This window comes from Saccoglossus kowalevskii, chromosome 22, assembly GCF_978046115.1.
Source record: "Saccoglossus kowalevskii chromosome 22, keSacKowa6.1, whole genome shotgun sequence".
Lineage (NCBI taxonomy): Eukaryota > Metazoa > Hemichordata > Enteropneusta > Harrimaniidae > Saccoglossus > Saccoglossus kowalevskii.
In genome coordinates, this window is record NC_140662.1 from 15,724,409 (window position 1) to 15,744,391 (window position 19,983).

General features: G+C 34.8%; 3 protein-coding genes across 4 annotated transcripts in view; 2 read left to right on the forward strand and 1 right to left on the reverse strand.

Moving 5' to 3' along the window:
• Positions 1-5,050: 5,050 nt before the first annotated feature.
• LOC144363560 (tripartite motif-containing protein 2-like) lies at positions 5,051-6,448 on the forward strand. The gene has a single exon (XM_078014164.2). It carries the CDS (start codon positions 5,051-5,053, stop codon positions 6,446-6,448), a length of 1,398 nt encoding a protein of 465 aa, XP_077870290.2.
• A 48-nt stretch (positions 6,449-6,496) lies between these two features.
• On the forward strand, positions 6,497-7,597 carry LOC100375148 (uncharacterized). The gene has a single exon (XM_085496185.1). It carries the CDS (start codon positions 6,497-6,499, stop codon positions 7,250-7,252), a length of 756 nt encoding a protein of 251 aa, XP_085352311.1. The 3' UTR covers positions 7,253-7,597.
• Positions 7,598-11,453: 3,856 nt separating this feature from the next.
• The window catches only part of LOC100375294 (mitogen-activated protein kinase kinase kinase 13-A-like), a 34,188-nt gene continuing 25,658 nt past the window's right edge, over positions 11,454-19,983 (reverse strand). For both annotated transcript variants that reach the window (XM_085496168.1, XM_085496167.1), the window contains exons 9-15: positions 19,600-19,709; positions 19,237-19,353; positions 18,546-18,674; positions 17,662-18,325; positions 17,254-17,330; positions 15,821-16,022; positions 11,454-15,709 (exon numbers count right to left, since the gene is read on the reverse strand). In XM_085496168.1, the coding sequence (XP_085352294.1) occupies positions 15,599-15,709; positions 15,821-16,022; positions 17,254-17,330; positions 17,662-18,325; positions 18,546-18,674; positions 19,237-19,353; positions 19,600-19,709 (1,410 nt within the window). In that variant the 3' untranslated portion in view covers positions 11,454-15,598. The remainder of the gene's footprint in view (positions 15,710-15,820; positions 16,023-17,253; positions 17,331-17,661; positions 18,326-18,545; positions 18,675-19,236; positions 19,354-19,599; positions 19,710-19,983) is intronic.

A 19,983-nucleotide genomic window follows, 5' to 3' on the forward strand; every position in this document is an offset into this window, starting at 1 on the left:
AATCTGAACAGCGGTCTACAATTTCAATATTTAGTAATAAAACATTATACGTAGCAACAAACAGACCTAAACAGATTCAAGGCCATGTAGATATGATTACTATTGACATAAAAAACCTATTTCCTTCAAAATGATATTGTTCTCTGAATAGTATAAACGGATAAACACTGTAAAACAGAATAACAGGACTATTTCGTGTACGGACGTTTGTCACGCACTCACGCCAATGTTGCTACATTGCTTTGTACGTGTTGTCTGTGGAAACGCTAGCCATGCAATTGCCTCAATGGTGCTGCATTGTTTGTGGTTGGGTCAACTCTGACTTAAACATTAATTTCTAGGGAGCGCGTGAACGTACAAAGCATTGCCACTTGAAATGAAGCATGGTGGTAAATAGCAAAATAGTAAGACGGAATTCATAATTCGTTTATTAAACGTGTCTACAGACAGGTAGCGTACATGCAATGTACACCCCATTCTCTGCTCTGTTGTACATTGTTGTAACAAGATATCGAACATTGAGAGCCAATTTCTCTGAGAGGTGTATAGGTGTTGGTCAAACATACATAAAACTTAGTCAATTTGGTATCTAATACAAATATCGTATGAAGAGGGGGACAAGGGGTGTAGCTGGTACAATTTTACGGGAAATAAAAAAGGCTTTTTACAATTTACAAGGAAAAAAAGACGTTTTTACAGTTTACAGTGAAAATTAAATGTTTACAGTTTACAGAGAAAATAAAGGTTATTTTACATTTTACGGAAAATTAAGAAAGAAAACCTAGAAAATTCCTGTACGTACCGAGAAAAATGACACATTTTTACAGTGTACAAAAAAAATATTTGATTGATTACGTTGTATGGTTAGCCTGTGATTACAGAATTACGGAATTTAAGTTTTCAATTTACGTTGTACGAACAAAAAATATTGCATTTACGTTGAACGAAAATAACCCTTTTCCCCCTCTATGAAGTATTCTCAATGTGTAGCTTACAGTGAACGGCAGAAACCCGGGGACCTTATAAACATTTTTGTTATAAATAAAGATGGCTGTTAAATTTCACATTGCCCAATCTAGGAATCGTATTGTAACTTTATTGTAATTGAATTTATATTCATCAGTCAGTTCAATATCACCCAATCAGCAAGCACTTAATTTTGAATAATTGGGCAGTTCACGTCACGTGAAGACATGCGTGCGCATTATTGGCTTAAACAATGCTAAGGTTTTGAGTCAATGATTATAAAATATTTGCATTTGAATAAAAGCTTATAATGGGTATTTACAATAAATATGTTTATTAACTGAGGTACAACTTCTGTCTTTCACTGTATACAAATGATTTATAAGACAACGAAATTACCTCATCGTATAATCCCTGCTTATAACGCAGTTCTTGGACTGTCCTTATACACATTTAAATGTCTTATCTCTTAAAATATTATCAGTATATCCAATGCATGACATTTATAAATGAATGTGCATATCCAAGTCTTGTATATTGGAATGCACATTTTAGTCAAATTTTGTACCAGCCATGAGCGTGTTGTCTAACTACTTTTTTACTACAAAAATATGAATGGTATTTACACAAATATTGTCATAATAAGTGATGAAATAATATTACTTTATATCATTTTTTGTATATTTGTAATGCGATTATGTCATTGAGAGCCGAATGGAGACCGCTGTCCCATGTATAGAGCGGCAAAGTGTTTAAAGCATCGTACAACGAGACCTTAACCTTTTGCATAATAAATAATAATACATAACAATTAGTCAATTAGAATGTGGTGTACCCACGGTGATTTCCCTTCAACACTTTCAAGTGGTAGGTTCTCTACACAAATATTGTCATAATAAGTGATGAAATAATATTACTTTATATAATGTTTGTATATTTGTAATATGATTATGTCACACGTTTGTATACTGAGAGCCAACCGGAACCTCCTGTCCCATGCAGCCTGTAGTATAGAGTAGCAAAGTGATCAAGCCGTCGTTTGTCATATTTTGCATAATAAATAATAATTAGTCTATTAGAATAACTCGTTTGTGGGATTTCAGGTGTGCCCACAGTGATTTCCCGTCAACACTTTCAATTGTAGATTCGCTTCGAGACCTAAGATATTGGTTCTGGACCAACATGGTTACCATTTTTATCACATTTCATTGTGAACTAACACTTTTGGAACAGAAATTTCCTTTGCTAAATCATACTTTGCGATGGCTGTCCTAAATTCCAAATTCAAAACTTGAGGTACAGGATATGCATTTTTTATTGTATGTATGTTGCCCGTTTTCCAGTCCATGTTGTGATTGCAGCAGGGAAAATTGGGGAATCAATTGTACACGAAGAATGTACACAAGAGTCACTCAAACAGAACGCTCGGGTAAAATTACGAAAATCTGAAAATTATCCATTACGGGCATTTCTTTCGAGGGTTAGCTTGACTTCTCCGTTATTCCATGATGCTTTGCGCAAACACCAGGTCGGGACAACAGACGAGTTAGGATTTACGAATAATTGTGTCATCACGTTACAACGCACATGTATAACAAACTAAGTTCCAACAGAACTGACAAAGCGAGTGAGAGCCCGAGCCAGGATTAATTGAAAGTCACAGCACATATCACTCATGTTGTAAATACTTAATGTACATCTATGTAATCCATTGTTAAGAAAATAATAAATCAGAACTTGAAATATACTACACATGTGTTCTCGTTTGTTTATATTTAAACAATAATAAATCCCAACAGCGTTATATTAGATGAGGAGATGGGTCAATGGCAAGATAATGTGTGAGGCGCAGGCGAGCACATTGTTACATCTGGACGTACCATTCGGCATTATGTCGCAGTGGGACATAATACATTATTGTTGTTATAAATCGCAACCATCAGGATTAAAACAAAATAGCTAAACTTTTTGGCTTTTGGTTGAAATGAATTCACCTGCGATTATAGTTTTTTTTATTTATTATTGTGATAATGTAAATCTGTGACGTCATAAAACTCATCAATTATATCCTCGATGCAGACTATACAGAAATGCATAATCATAATACGAGTACATATATCAAACTCAAGGCTATTACTGTCATAGCGAGAATAATTCGCTGGGCAATGTTGTAATTTACATTGCTGTTTTGCTAACAATATTGCTATACATCTAGCAGTATTGCTTATCAATTAATCAAACTAAGACAAAATAGTGCAGCAATGTTTCATTATCCTAGACTAAGCGGGGTCTCGTATTACACTAAACATATTAAAATCGTCCCGAGTATATGCTGCCACATGTTGTACTCTTAGTTCGCATATATATTTAGTATATTACTTTTTTTCTTGTGTCACTATCCTGTCACCTGACTTGTACATGTATTTCCACATGCAGATAGGAAGTATATATATATATATGTGTTTTACATGATACATCTATGGCTGAGTTTTGGTGAATAGTTTGCAGAGCGTCCTAGCAATTATATAGGATGTACTACGTGAAATAGTCACGTGTAAACTGTTGGAAATTAATGCAACAAATCAGACAATAACAGCGTGAAAGATAGTTAGTGATGTTAATTTCACTGGCAAATGATCCCTCCGCGCCAACTTAAAATCGCGCTCTCTATCGGTTTATAATGCACCTGAATACGTGTAGTTTTCTTCAGTTATTTCTTTTTCATCAATGCATTTTTTAAAGCAGAACATTACCCTGCTTACGTCTTTCCGTCTCGTGTTAAGTGTTTTGGCCTCTTAAGCGTTTGTGTTAGATTTAATAATGGGTAACTTCTGAATTGGGATATAATAATATAAATAACTGCTATCAAAGCCGATAAATAAGCAACACGCGCTGCCACATACGATAGAGGGCGTGGTTATACGTTCTCCGTCACGGTGGCAGCACATGTGGTAACGTACACATTTATCATTTTCTCGATAAGCTTTTAAGTAATTTTGTTGTGAATTCATGACTATTTAATTAGATACGCGCAATGTATTTTATTTCCTAGTTTATTGAGTACCTCATTTTTCTAATTTTGAATTTATAGAGAAAGAAACAAGCGTTTCATAGTAATTCATGTTGTCTACACATTTAAATGAGTGTAATGTAAATAAGACGTACATTGTCAACGTTTTAAGGCCATGATTACATATATATTTGGGTTGGTTACATTTTGATAAAAAAACTCGCATATTTGATGATTATTCGAGAGATAGTGGTTTTTAAGGATAATTTAATCTTTCATAATAGTTAACATTTACACACTTTTTAACCTGACAAAAGCGGTTAAAAGTTTAGACACAGAACAACGTCTAGTACGTGCTAATTCTCGAATCACTTTCAATTCCTGCGTATTTGTATGCTTGCCCACTCATCTATCGTGATCTCGTTGGTGTCCTTCGATATATCATCGTTCGTTCGGGTTCGAACACTAGTATTTCCATTGTCTTTAAGACATTTCTTCAGTTAACTTGATTGTTGCTTCGGTCATTAAACTTTCAGTAAATTTAAAATATATATTAAAGATGTAATTTGTTGGTTAATGTTGTTTGGTTAAAAACAATTACGTAACAAAAACACAGCCCCCAAAATAACCCTTCTCACTGACTCGAGGTCATAGTGACGTTCACAACACGTGCACACCAACAAGCTATTGTTAGTTTGAACCACTGTTTGAGTTCATTGGCGATAAATACATACGTCATAGTTGAATACCCTGCGAAGGAATACATCACAGTATATTGAGTGCATAGTTCAAAATTAGTCTTAATTCTTGTGATTTTGCATTTTTTGGGGGAATTTCTGACTCATCTCCTCAAAGAAATTTTCTTTTGTTTTGTTGTGTTTTTGTCAATTCTTCGAAAACATGCATCTTTTCATTTCTCCGAACTGCACTGGACACGTGACCTGATTTGACCAATGACAAAACCAGTGTATGAGTATCTTAGCTGGAACGTTCATTTTGGTACGCCGAGTGGAATTAGAACAAACTCATAATTATTTCACACATTCGCAGTCAATGTGAAGACCCGTCATTGCCATGGCAACAGCAGCTTCGTCTGATAAATTCCTCGACGAGATTGACGAAACCTTTCTGAACTGTGGTGTATGTTCTGAACGCTACAGTAACGCCAAGGTACTTCCGTGTCAGCACAGCTTCTGCGAGCACTGTCTTATTAAGTTGGTGGAAAAGACCGGTCAACCCATTCACTGTCCGCTATGCAGACTTAAATACAGCGTTAAGGTATCTGATCTCCCAAATAATTATTTTATTAATGAAATTTCAGAAGCGTTTAAAAACCGCGATGTTGGATCACAGGAACCGAAGCACTGTGTGTGTGGAAAGAGTCATGCTAATCAAAAATGTTTGGATTGTGCAATAGATATTTGCGACGCATGCGCAGAGGCGCATCTTTATATACCACTAACTCGGTCACATCGTATCACCTCATTGGAGTCGTACCAAAGTTCGTTTGCAAATGACCCTAGCTCAGTTTACTCGACTACGTACTGTGATAAGCATACCGATTCGCCTGTGAAATTCTACTGTGATTCATGTGAAGTAGCAATCTGTCTTGAGTGCACAGTGATTGATCATCGTGATCATAAGCAGATATATCTTAAAGACGCAGCAGCCGAGTATAAAGACAAACTTGTAGCAAACTCAGAACAACTAAAGGTGAAAGAAAATGAAGTACGTGACAGTAAAGATACAATACAACAAATGGCTGATTCGTTGGAAACACGCTATCGTCAAGAAAAGAAACGCCTTGAAATCCACACGGAGAAGACGATTGAAGAAATCACCAGAAAAATACGCAATGCAAGTAAACAACTGATGGACGAGCTGAAAGATGAATACAAAAATAGAGAAGTGAATTTAAGAGTACAAATAAAAGAACTGGAAAGTTCTGAAAATTCAATAAAGTATGCCAGGGAATACACGAACAGTCTGATGCATTATGGGAATCCGGTACACCTGATGTCAGCAAAGAATGGAGTGACGTCACTTTTAACAGAAATACAGACACTAGAGACGAAACAAACACCAGTTGACGATGACGACATTCAGTTTATTCCATCAGATAACTCCTCCATGATACAAGTACTCGGTGCATTGCAATGTAAGCCAACATATGTCATAGGTCATGTACCAGATATGACAAGAGTTGGTGACAACATCAATATCACTGTGACCACAAACAAGGGAAATGCCTACACACAAAAACAGTCACTGAGAGCAGAGATAAAGACACCGGATATGAAGACTGAAGACGTTGAAGTCAAAGACAATAAAAATACCAGCCTGTCTGTGAGGTACACTACTAAGATGATAGGTGAACATGAACTCTCAATAACAGCTTATAAAACACATGTACTTGGTTCACCTGTTAAAATTAATGTGATTCCAAAAAAAGTATTATTACGTAAATTTTAAGGAAAAGGTTCAGCAGTGAGACAGTTATGTAATCCACGTGGAGTAATTATGACCGGGAATAGAAATGTATTGGTGTGTGATGAAGGAAATAATAGATTACAAATATTCACATTAGATGGCAATCATTTAAAATTAATTAAATTCACAAATTTTGCCAAACCATTCACTCCAGTATATTCAGCAATATCAGATGATGGTTACATATTCACTACAGATTACTATAACAAACAGGTTGTTGTGTGTGATGAGAACGATAAATTGATAAGAGTGTTTGGCAGTAAGGAAATACAGTACCCAATGGGGGTTGCAATTAGTCCGATTAATGGTCATGTCTATGTTGTTGACCATGGATCTGATTGTGTGAGAATTTACAGTCAACTTGGGGTTTATATGACGTCATTCGGGAGTAGTGGTACCAGGGATTCACAGTTCAATTTTCCGTGGGATATTGCTATTGGTAACACAGGTAATATTATTGTGTCTGACTATAGAAACAATTGTATTCAGGTATTTGACAACAACTGCCGATTATTAAAAGTATTCGGGGGTCGAGGGGACAAGGAGGGGGAGTTCTATGGACCCGAGGGTGTAGCTACAGATACAGATGGATGTGTGTATATATGTGACTATGGTTACAATAGAGTTCAGAAATTTGACTCACAAGGCAAGTTCATTGCACGGATTGACAGCATTGACGATAATGTTAGTTGTCCTAGTGGAATATACGTCTCTGATGATAAACCATTTTCTAAAGTAGTCGTCACAGAGTGGGATCGGGGTTGTGTAAAAGTATTTACTCAATGAAATGTGAGATGTGTGAATGGAATTGAATCTAAAATCTAGATCTGACGATTGTGCCATTTTTAAAGGCAATGTCCCGCATTATAATAACATAAAAAAAATCAAAAAAGCTTATACTCTTGACAATATTTTTGTCTAGATATAATGTGCTGTCTTGGTGAAAGTAAAAAAAATAAACATTAATTGTTTTTAATCCATTTAATCTTGTTAGTTGATGAGTATCTGTGTGTTGTTGATCATATATTTAACTCTATTCCAGTTATGCAGCAAGAAAATCCTTGTTTCTGCCCAAACTGAAACCAAAATATTATATAGATACTACATAAGAAATAAATCATTATTAATTCACCCCATGTGTTCGTCATTAAACCCAACACAGTGACTGTGATTCATATCTGTTGATAATTGTATCATTTTCAATGATGTGACCAACGACGTAAAATAAAGAATGGACGACGGTGGTAACTGGTAAAACAAATTCTCGTACTGAGTTTATTAATCTTTATTAGCAAAAATGTACATACCCCATCAGTTGGCCAATACAAGCAAATACAACACAGCTCGGCTTGTGCAAGTCACCACCTTGTATTACCATGTTAAACACAGTAAGTTGAAAAGAGCTGGACTTAAAAAAATGCACAAAGCCAACGCTGGACTGAATGATTCATTGGTCAGGGAGATGAAGGGAAAGATGCTTCTCATACGAGTCCATTGATGTTACTGACCCAAACTGACTACTTAGTGGTTGCTAAGTCTCATGGGAAGTATGCAAATGCTTTCATTGTGTACCCTTTTTTGGGCTCACTTCATGATTATACGCAAGTTAAATTACTGAATATACATAAATTAAATATCCTTAATATGTTATGTTTAAATTAATGTGTACAATATAAAACAAATCGGTAGAAATTACTCTAATACAAATTAAATAGCGCCCTCAATGGTCAAACTTTTCTCTTCAAGCGGATTGAAAGGCTTGGATATTTTAAATCGAGAGAAAATATTACCACATTTATATTTTATTTCTGGTATATCATTTCCATACCAATTTTAAAGAACACAAGATGACGAATATCGGAAACCAGTTTAACGTGTTTAAAATGGATGTAAACTATGCTAATTGTGGTGTTTATCATGTTAATATGACAATACTTTGGTGTTCATCATGGAAGTAAATTATATTTTCAATGTGTTAACATGGCAGATAAATTGAAAACCAATCAATATGTAGTAATTATTCAGAAAGAACAGTCCCCGAGAAATCTACAAGGGCAAATATATAGTGTGAACAATCTAAGTGATTTATTGACTTCAAATGCAGTTTTCAAATAGCTTATGCAGCAGTAAGTATGATGCAAAATTAGTCGATAACAATATGTATATGTTGCATATTACAATATTTTTAGAATAATGACGTCATACCAAACATAGTAGTGCCTCGGGCAACTTTGTTTTTAACACTAATGACGAATTTGATGTCAAAACACGGAAGAGTGAGTACAGCTCCAGAGAAAAGTTAAATAGAATTAGAAATGAGATAATTTGTGAAGCTGTGAATTATGATATGCAGATGATATTTGACATTGGGAGACAATAGTCTGAGCTGCTCTGTAAAGATTATCACCCTAACAAAAGGATGTATTTGTACTAATGTAGGATTGTAATTTCACAAGGGACGACGTCAAAAGATTGATGTCGGATGAAAAACTTATTTCCTTTAGTTTGGGGGTGGGGGGTTTTGACCTCAAAAAGTTTCCATCCTACAAAAACGATTTTATTTTTTAATGAAGTAAAAAAAAAATGGAGTATTTGTAGTTCGTTTTTATTCTATCCAATCATGGACAGAAATAACCGAAAAGGGAAAAAACAGAAAAATGGTTTGGTTCGAGTGTAAATCTGTGCGTCAAATGAGGTGCATTTGTAAAATCTTTTTACACCCACCAGACAACCAACTGCTATGCAATACTACTGTCCAATTATCAATTTGTATTTAATGGTGAATGTAGTCTGACGCCATGACCAATATTTATCAATTAAGTTTGAGTGGGGGGTAGGGGGGTTTGGAAAAAAACTAAAGGAATTAAGTTTTTTTTATCTGACATCGATCTTTTGACGTCGTTCCTAAGTTGGTTTTAATAGTTGTGCATATTAAATTTGAACTCGAAATAAAGTATATGATTAAAATAACAAATAAACCTATTTATTTTATTGGGGGAATTATCGATCTGATCGATTCTAACAGACAAGCTCACAGTTGCCAGTATTGGAAGATTGTCATTATTGGTGTTCTTTCAAATTCAAGGAATAGTATCGGTGTTGATTCACTTTCATATGGGAAAGTGTATATAACACTTTGTGTACAAATATCATGGAGATCTCACCAATGTTAAATAGATTGGATGAGCTGCAATATTTAAATTGACATTAAAAACTGCAATCTCTTCAAAATTGAGGACTTTCCAATACTAGATTATCCAAGGATACATTGTTACTAATTTTAAACTATAAAATATAAACCGGCTGCATTCCGACTATATTCGTTTTGCAAAGGTGAGTATGAAACCATGGATCATATACTAGTAATTGTGAACTGTAAATACGTACAAGAATTGTGAATACTGTTACAGTTCGGATTGCAAAATAACCAAAAATTCCTGTAAATGTAGCATTATCGATCGCTAAAGCACGGCATGCCTGTGTTGTCCAGGTCTCCAATATTGTACAGGCTTAAAATAATTGGAGTAATTGGTAGCGTTGACACAAACATTCTCTGGATAGAAAAAAAAACATATAGTGACAAGCGTGACGGCGAGACGGTGTTTGGGATCGCCCAAAAATGTACGGTCGAGTTATGGTGCATTCGAATCACAATCATTGAACGCATCGGAGTTGTGTATTATAGAAGCAATTTTTAATTAATAATCTGTCCAAAAATCTACAAAAACTTGTGAAAAGCGTTAATGCAAATGCAATTTTAAACATAATTTACCGGTCTCCTCCACATTGACTCCGCCCACAATACGCGTGCACGTCTTCAAGTGAAATAGAAACTACGACCGCTTGCAGATTGGATGATATTAAACTATTAATTAATTCTTAATATTAGTCAGAACTCAGAACAGATTACCTCTGGATTAAGCAATTTATAAACAATAATTTCACTGTAAATTTAAAATGATGTTTGAAAGCAACTTTACCATTCACAGCATCGTAGCGAATACATGCTACACATATAGAATGACTTTCGCTTACCTAGAAGTAATTCGGTCATTGATTAAAACAAACTTGAGTAATGAGTGTTAAAATATGAATTCGATAGCCAATGAAAACGTGTTCTTTAGATTTTAATGTAGGTCCAAGATCTTTCATGGATAAATCTTTTATAATAGTTTGGGAATTTCCATGCAAAATCTTGACTAAATAAATGTTTGATGTCTTATATGTTAAAATGCTGTAAATGCGTAGCCATGATTTGATTTGTCCGATGAATCTGTCAACAAGCAAAAAAAAAACTGCTTTCTGATTGGCTTGTCTGTTAGGTGTTATGGTTGTGTGGCCAGTCAGGCACAATCTTGTACTGGTGGTTCGCGTTTCGTAAATGTCGCTCGACAACGAAAACTAAATACACACCCTACTTCATCCCATTGATATCAGTGGAAAGGTATCATTTTCATAAACGCAAAAGACTATATTTATTGTCATACATAATAAACGACAACAAGCAAAAAAAAAAACTGCCTTCTGATTAGCTGGATTCTGATACACACCCTAATTCATGCCATCCCATAACCATTTTTTTTGGTCTTGCGCCCTCACAGTTTGTTGTGCAAGATGCCTTTCAGGTGAACTCACAAAATGGCATCTCGTATAGGGAAAATTTTGAAAAAGATAAAATACCTGAAAAAGTCTGTAATTTTACACATCCTACTAAATCTCATCCTATAATTTTAAACTTTGCTTGACAAGTTTCATGATTTCAAACATACTTTCAATCATAAAAAGTACCTTGAAATCTTCGCACATAACGTTATAAACTTTTCAAGTACAATTTCTGTTAATGCAGCTTTTTTAAATTCAAGATTCTTCAAAATCAACTTATTACAATGTTTTCATGTTTTATTTTATTTTGACACATACTGTAAAACAGTTGTGAACAGGTCTTGTTACATATCAGCTTTCACAAACTCACACAGAAAAAAAAATATTGAGAGCGCAAAAAGTTTATAACTTTATTTAGCCATAACTTTTTAAATTCAAGTTATACATAATCGCATAATAATGACAACAAACATTGAGACACACATGGATAATATGTACACTAGGGTAAACCTGAGAAAAATACATACTCTATTTAATTATTAAGAACTCTACATATCGGATAACCCAGTGCCGTATTCTTGGACTGAAAAAAAATATTTTTTTTTATTAAATTTAATATTCTCAATGACAATAAAACAGATAAAACACTATATATTTGTTATGTATATGCAGTTTTGCATAAGTGTTTGATGTCAGATCAAAATGGAAACCACGACGTGATGAAAAACCATCATACCGTTGTGTGATCATCAACAAAAACCAAGTTTTAGGAACGAAGAAGGAATACTAGTACGTATTTCAGACCCGGTCATCTGCAAATATCTTGACATTTGATTCCAACAAACATATTCTCCTGGGTGCATGTTTACAAAATTGTAGCTTCTCTATAAATGAATGAATGAATGGTTTCAGAAACGAACATCGTAACTAATTGTATCAGTCTCTGTTAAAGTTGCATTCACACAATATACAAGAAACATCACATAGAATATTTCACACAGAACAATCAAATAATTTGTAAAAAATAATACTTTTGCTAAAACATATATCAAATGTTAAAAGTAGATATCTTGCTAAAAAATATCACATTTTAAAAGTAGATGTTTTGTTTTGACTTTTACAAAACAGTTCATTTTGAGAGTACTTTGGCAATCATAACCTCAAGGATAAACAAAGCCTCCTAACTTAGTGAGTTTTAAGATGCCTGTTTAAAGTGTGAATGCAGCTCAAACATGACAACCAAACTTATATTTGACTACTTGCAGGGTTTCAATGTCACATGAGATTGTCAGAGTGAGTCATCAAATCCACCATTTTATGTAGTCTGATTTAATCATCATGGCTTGATTTGAAGTACAAAAAGTCACTTTGCACAGTCCATAAGTATGTGGTTGTGTGCAAGATGGAAATCCAAATGAGATGACAACTTCCTGATAAGTGATAAGCCTGTATCAAAAACCAACAAGATTCATCAAGCGACCAGTTAGGGGTGCTATTGAAACTTAACCAAGTTAGGGAGTTGTGGATATTTAGACATGTGCACAGCAAATGTGACCTCTTCATTTATGGCAGAGGTGATCAAAAGCAGTTTTAATTATTGTTATTTTAAATCTTTTATCCCCTTTATTTGCACTTGCAAATTTTTGTTTAGGGTTGGGTAAAATGGGATTGAATGTAAACAAAGAGCTTGGGTTTGCTGTTGCACATGTTTTAATTATCAAAGGCCCCTTAACTTGGTCAAGTTTCAATAGAACCCCCAATTTGTACTGTCCAAGTTTGTGATTGCCAAATTAGGCCATTAAACTAACCAAGCAGAGTGGTGGTCCTATCTGCACTTAACAGTTGATTTAAAATATTTTCAGAATATACACACTGATTGAAAAATCAGCTTCTTATCACCAGTGTCTAAAAATTCCCTGGGAGCATCAAAGTTTACCATTATTAAATAAGTCAAGATTCGTGAAAAAATTAAAACCAATGTATAAAATTATAATTTGTGATAGAGTTTATGAATAGTGGTAAAAAAGTTGATACATTTCAATAGAAACAAATTTGATTGGCCAATATTAATAAATTAACAGTCTATCGAAGAGTTTGCTAAAAGTCCGGACAGACCAACTTATCAGTCAGCATATATCAAGTCAGCCAATCAGTGAGTCTGTAACAAGCCAATCAGACTAGCCAATCAGTGAGTCTGTAACAAACCAGCTCAGCTCAGACAAGCCAATCAGTGAGCTTGTATCTGAAAAATTAGTATACTCTGCATATTGTACAACCCTGATTTCTTGAAGAATCACAAATAAAACAGTCTTGATATTAAAAATAACTTCATATCAAAGACTGGCTTCAATAAAAAAAAAACACAAATTAAAACTGAGCAAGCTTTGAAAGATTATATGATAGTTATTATTGAGAAAAGCTGTACAGAACACCATGCATGCATTTTGTTCAATTATCAGTGTCTCCTGTTTTACCGAGATGAAATTACTTTTACTATGTCTCAATGTATCGCCTGATGAAGCCTTTCATCTGTAGAGGCTTTCAACGAGCAACATCTTAATGCTAGTTTTTGGTTTGTTTAAACTTTTCACAACCAGTTCTCCTTTTTCATCAAAATTCACAAAATGGTCTTGTTTATTGTCCTTCAGAAGACTGGGAGTAAATAGCACAATTTTTTTGAGTAAAAACTGAAAGTTGACAACGGTGCCCGCTATTTGGTTGTTATCATCATCACTAGTTATATACCTTGCATACGCTTTTAAACCCTTGGTTAAATTCATATACAGAAAAAAGACAATTGTTGGTAGTTTAATTTACATCAAATTTTGATATTTTTGATTAAATTTGTTATGAAAAACTAAAAACTATTGTGAACGACACACTTTGTAAACCTTTTGTGTTCGAAAAGTCTTATTTTCAGCCATCAAGACGACACAAAATTTAAAAAATTTACACCGAATTTACACCTGCAAATGAGGTAGGTTTTCAAACTACCAACAGTAAAAATCTGAAAGTTTTAATCACTATTTTAGATTTTAACAACACATCAGATAGCAGAGTCAATTCTGGAGTGTCTCACATGTATGTTACATGACTATTCCATGTTTATATATTCAGGAATATATTACCACTTTTCTTTCACAAACATGACAGTACTGTAGAAATAAGATCTTTTCTCAAACCTGTCTAGCTGAAATACACTTCTTATATTTTCCAAAAGACTATGTGCCACAGATGCATGATGGGATATCACATGGTTCACAGAATACTTTAAGCAATGTAAAATTATTTCTAAAAAAACAGCAAAGAAAATAGATTGCTAAAAAAACAGAATAATGCACACAGCAAAAATTACATTTTATCATCCTAGTTAATAACCCCATTGCAGGTCATTAACATAATTTATGTCAACTATCACCATATAAGGGATTGCTAATTAACATATTTGTGAGTTTGGTTTCCTAAAATGTATACAAACCAGACCAAGATGTGAACTGATACTTGTAAGTATCTTTCTCAATGGTTAAGCAAAAGCATACAGGTGTAAGCATCTTCCTGATTGGTTAACTTGATGAAATACAATGGTGTAAAAGCTTTTCTGATTGGTTAAGTTAAAACATACAGGTGTAAGCATAATTCTGATTGGCTAACTTGATGAAATACACTGGTGTAAGTGCCTTTCTGATTGGTTAAGTTAAAACATACAGGTGTCATCTTTCTGATTGGCTAACTTGATGAAATACACTGGTGTAAGTGCCTTTCTGATTGGTTAAGTTAAAACATACAGGTGTCATCTTTCTGATTGGCTAAATAATGATAAAAATATCAATCCATATTTGGTGATAGTTGAGACTGAAATCTCATCTTTCATATCATAAAAGGATGGCTATAGTGAGTGAGAACAGATATAGCAAAATAAACACAATATAGTAGCACTGAAGCTGAATTTAAAAAAAACCAGTTATATTTCAGAATAATTATCCACATTTGGTTTCTATGGCAACAGTTTCCTTGATGTTGTACACTAATTTATGACAGGATCCATATATTTTGCAGGATGTAACATTCCAACCTACTAAGATGGAACATGCTCTCCGATTGGTCAGTCTTATAGTACACACACTAAAAATGGCTTTTGATTTGTCTGGTTTTGCAGTACTGTTTACAGCAGTGATTTACCATTTTTGCTGATGTAGATTTAAAAGTTGCCAATTCTAAACACTTTTTTTCTATTTCCATTCTGATTTAACATCAAACTATGAACATATTGCAGGAATTTTAAGTACAATAAGTAGGACATTTCAAGACTTGATTACCAACGGTACAGATAGCAATTGGATTTACGCCCAGCAATAATATAAATGTTTCAGCTTGGTCACATGATCAGAATACACCAATCACAGCTAACCCTGTGTACCTGATGGTTACTATGGTAATTGTTTCTATGTTGACCATTTTCAAATCAATATTGCAACACACAAGTAGACAACCTGAGTAACCGATAATCATTGTCATGGAAACCAACCCTGCTCATCTGTTCGTTGTTGTATTTTCTTTGTTACTATGATAAGCACAAACTACAGTATTTGTCGTGGCAACAGAACAGTCTTCCTCGCTGTCTGAAGACGGAAGATCACTTCCCTGTAGAGACAAGAATGGTAGAATTTAAAATCGAGAGGGTTGCAACAATTTTACCATCAGAGGACTTTTACATTATTATTCTTGTATTGAACGGAAAGGAGAAATACTTACTGATTTTGGCTGCTGTGGATTGTCTTTATCTGAGAAGCTATCAGAAATATTGCTTTCAATACCTAGTTCTGGAGTGTAACTGGATGACAATAATTCTGGTGTCGTTCCTAGTGATCTGTCACTTGTGTTCTCTTCGTTGTCATCGTCACTATTTCCATCAGAACTAAATGCAGAAGTGAATATTCTACCATGACCATCACTCCTAAAGCACAAATAATATTACTGATTGGTCAATGTGAGCACCACATGGTTATTATTGGTCAATCTGAGCTCCATATGATTTGATTATATCTGATTGGTCAATGTGAGCACCACATGGTTATTATTATATCTGATTGGTCAATCTGAGCTCCATATGATTTGATTATATATGATTGGTCAATCTGAGCACCACATGGTTATTATTATATCTCATTGGTCAATCTGAGCTCCATATGATTAGATTATATATGATTGGTCAATGTGAGCACCACATGATTTGAATACACCAGATTGGTCAAAGTGAGCACCACATGATTTGAATACACCAGATTGGTCAAAGTGAGCACCACATGATTTGAATACACCAGATTGGTCAAAGTGAGCACCACTAATTTGAATACACCAGATTGGTCAAAGTGAGCACCACATGATTTGAATACACCAGATTGGTCAAAGTGAGCACCACTAATTTGAATACACCAGATTGGTCAAAGTGAGCACCACTAATTTGAATACACCAGATTGGTCAAAGTGAGCACCACATGATTTGAATACACCTGATTGGTCAAAATGAGCACCACATGATTTGAATACACCAGATTGGTCAAAGTGAGCACCACTAATTTGAATACACCAGATTGGTCAAAGTGAGCACCACATGATTTGAATACACCAGATTGGTCAAAGTGAGCACCACTAATTTGAATACACCAGATTGGTCAAAGTGAGCACCACATGATTTGAATACACCAGATAGGTCAAAGTGAGCACCACTAATTTGAATACACCAGATTGGTCAAAGTGAGCACCACATGATTTGAATACACCAGATTGGTCAAAGTGAGCACCACTAATTTGAATACACCAGATTGGTCAAAGTGAGCACCATTAATTTGAATACACCAGATTGGTCAAAGTGAGCACCACATGATTTGAATACACCTGATTGGTCAAAATGAGCACCACATGATTTGAATACACCAGATTGGTAAAAATGAGCACCACATGATTTAATTATATGATTTGTCAAAGTGAGCACCACATGATTTGAATACACTTGATTGGTCAAAGTGAGCACCACATGATTTGAATACACCAGATTGGTCCAAGTGGACACCACATGATTTGAATACACCTGATTGGTCAAAGTGGACACCACATGATTTGAATACACATGGTTTGGTCAAAGTGAGCACCACATGATTTTATTATATTTGATAATTTGTTATTACCTGTCAGTAAATACATCATCGTTATCACTGCTTTCACTGACGTCACCATCACCGTCACTCCAATCACCACAAATATCCTGGAATATATTACATAAGTAGGTATATTATGAACTGTTAAACTTCTAGCTTATAAGAAACTGTCCATATTTGGCACCATCTTACCATACAAGGCATCATCTATTTCACAAAACATTCACGTCTGTTTCAATTTATTACCATATACTTTACTATCTATTTTAAGTGGAACTTTCTTTATTTAGATATCATCTTACCATAAAAAAAATTGCTACCATCTTCCCTTATTTGGTGTCACACCACAAATTATTTGTCTTCTTGAATAATAAGACAATTTACATAGGTGATGACACATCACATATTTCATTTGTTTCATCATCACTGTATACTCACCTTTTTTGGTTTTAAATTTAGTCTCTTCAATTCCCTGGGTTTATTTGACGATGATGTTTTTTGATACTGTAACATAGCAACCCCGGGTCCTTTACGTCGGATTGGACTTCTCGCATCACTATGGCAACGTGCCAATTTCTCTCCAATATATTCATTGGATGAGTGATGATTACCGTTCAAGAAATGTTCTGATTTTGGCGAGTTATTGCTATTAACTTCATCGTATAATTCCTGAGTACTGTTTGTACAGTTATGCACTGGACATGTATTGTCACTTGTCTGTGTTTCAACACTTCTTTGCCTTCCATAAGGTATTTTAGTTTGTCTAACAGCGCTCCCTGGAGCATTACGTGAAGATTTCCCAGATTTTACAGAACAGTCACTTTCTGAATCATTTCGTAGTCGTCCTAATTCCACATTTTTCAAGTTCTCAATGTCTTGCATAACCACTCCAGTTGTTTTTAACAACAACTCATTGTGGAGTGCCTCTTTGTTTGGGCTCACAGGTCCCACAGTTTTAGATCTACTATAACTTCCACTACTACTACGTCTATACCGTGTTTTCCGCATTCTACTCGGCGAAATTTTCATAGGAGATACAGATCTTCTAGAAGACGATGCAGACAGAGTTTCATTTTTTATGTCAATAGCTGGACTTGAGCACCTGAAAAGGAAAAAAAATGATAACATTAATGGGAGACATCTCTACCACCAATACCTTGAAAACTATAATGTGATTTAGGGCAAGGTAAAAAAGTTAAGAAATTGAATTAAAACTTTGTAATTGTTCATTCTAACAGCCATCACTGTACCAAATGACTTTCGTGGAAACTGTTACCATAGTAACATTTCATCCTAACTATAGAGGGCAGTATATACATTACCTTGATAATATCTGCGGTGATCTTGATACCGATTTCTTCACAAGGTCTATATTGTCTGTCTGTCCCTTGATAATAGGTTTAATCACACGCTTTTTAGGTTTGGCATAGGCCTGTATCTGACGCTCTTTCCTGCAAGAATGTGCAAATGTAATAAAGTAAATGGTTTAGAATGTCGCTTTCCGTAGAGCATGTATCCCCTGGGGCGGACATCCGGGCAATTTCTACCGACTGGCAACCCTCGCGGTGAAAACAAAGACCAAAAACTCGCAGAAAACGGTACTTTGGGATGGTTGTTGAGAGTCCCCTGAACAGTGTAACAAGATTAGCCCTACGTGTGTAACATATATGAATTTGGTTGTTCAGGATTACTTCAAAGTTGAGTTTGTGTTGTTTTCTCGAATTTTCACCGGCTCCATCGGCGTTCCACAGCAGCGCGCACAAAGCCCATAGAAATACGTGGTACAGTGGTGCGCGTCTTAGCAATGTAGAAAGTCCGTGACGTAGCTACGCCCCCGAGGATTGACCCATTCCACTTGTATTTGGTCAATAATACTGTAAATCGCTTTGGTTTCATGGTAACAATTTTGACAAATTTCCTGACAGTAAAAATCCACGTAATTCTCAAATCGTGTAAAATTTCCAGCTGCGAAAAATTCAAGTGCAAGAACTAAAATTAACAATCATTGAATACCTGATCAAGTCGGTTTCTCGTTTTTCCAACTGCAACATACAAGAGCTCAGTTCCATATACAGGTTATTGGCTCGTTCTAATTTCTGCTCATAGTGGTGACGAATGTCTTGCGCATGTCTGTTGTAAAGATAGAAAAGTATTCAAGTAAAGATGCTTGTGCTATTATGACCATCTGAACAATGTTAACCACAATGACAATGTGAAAACCTCTGAAAACCTCTATAAACTGAACTTCTTAGGAAACTTCTCTATAACAATCCCTCAGGAAACCTCTATAACAATAACCCACATGAAAATTTTTTTATTTTAAACCCTTTTTGACCTAACATAGTGTGAACATTCAAAAACAATTATTCAACCTACTTCAGCTCCTCTTGTCGTTTTCTTATCAAATCTTCATCAATTCTCTGCAGATGTGATCCTTCACTCTTTATCTTTTCAAATGTATTTTTAATCTCTTCTCTCCAGTCAACCTAAAAATAAGTTATAATATATAGAGTTTAGGAGTCAGTGGTCATGGCCCTGGACTCTGAATACGAGTTATGATGTATAAATTATACATCTGACAATGAATGTACCTGTCCGTAAAATGCCATAAAAACATGTTTGAAAGTGTTATGGACACATTTGAATGTTTTATTCAGAAAATGTGCAACAAGTTTACATCACATTCAAACACCAATTCCATTGTATACTTCAGAGGCAGACATACTATTTGCATGGAAACAGATTCCTGTCACTAAATGT

What these genes read in the sequence shown, in the direction of transcription:
- LOC144363560 (XM_078014164.2), top strand. Translation starts at nt 5,051, where the DNA reads ATGGCAACAGCAGCTTCGTCTGATAAATTCCTCGACGAGATTGACGAA.
- LOC100375148 (XM_085496185.1), top strand. Translation starts at nt 6,497, where the DNA reads ATGACCGGGAATAGAAATGTATTGGTGTGTGATGAAGGAAATAATAGA.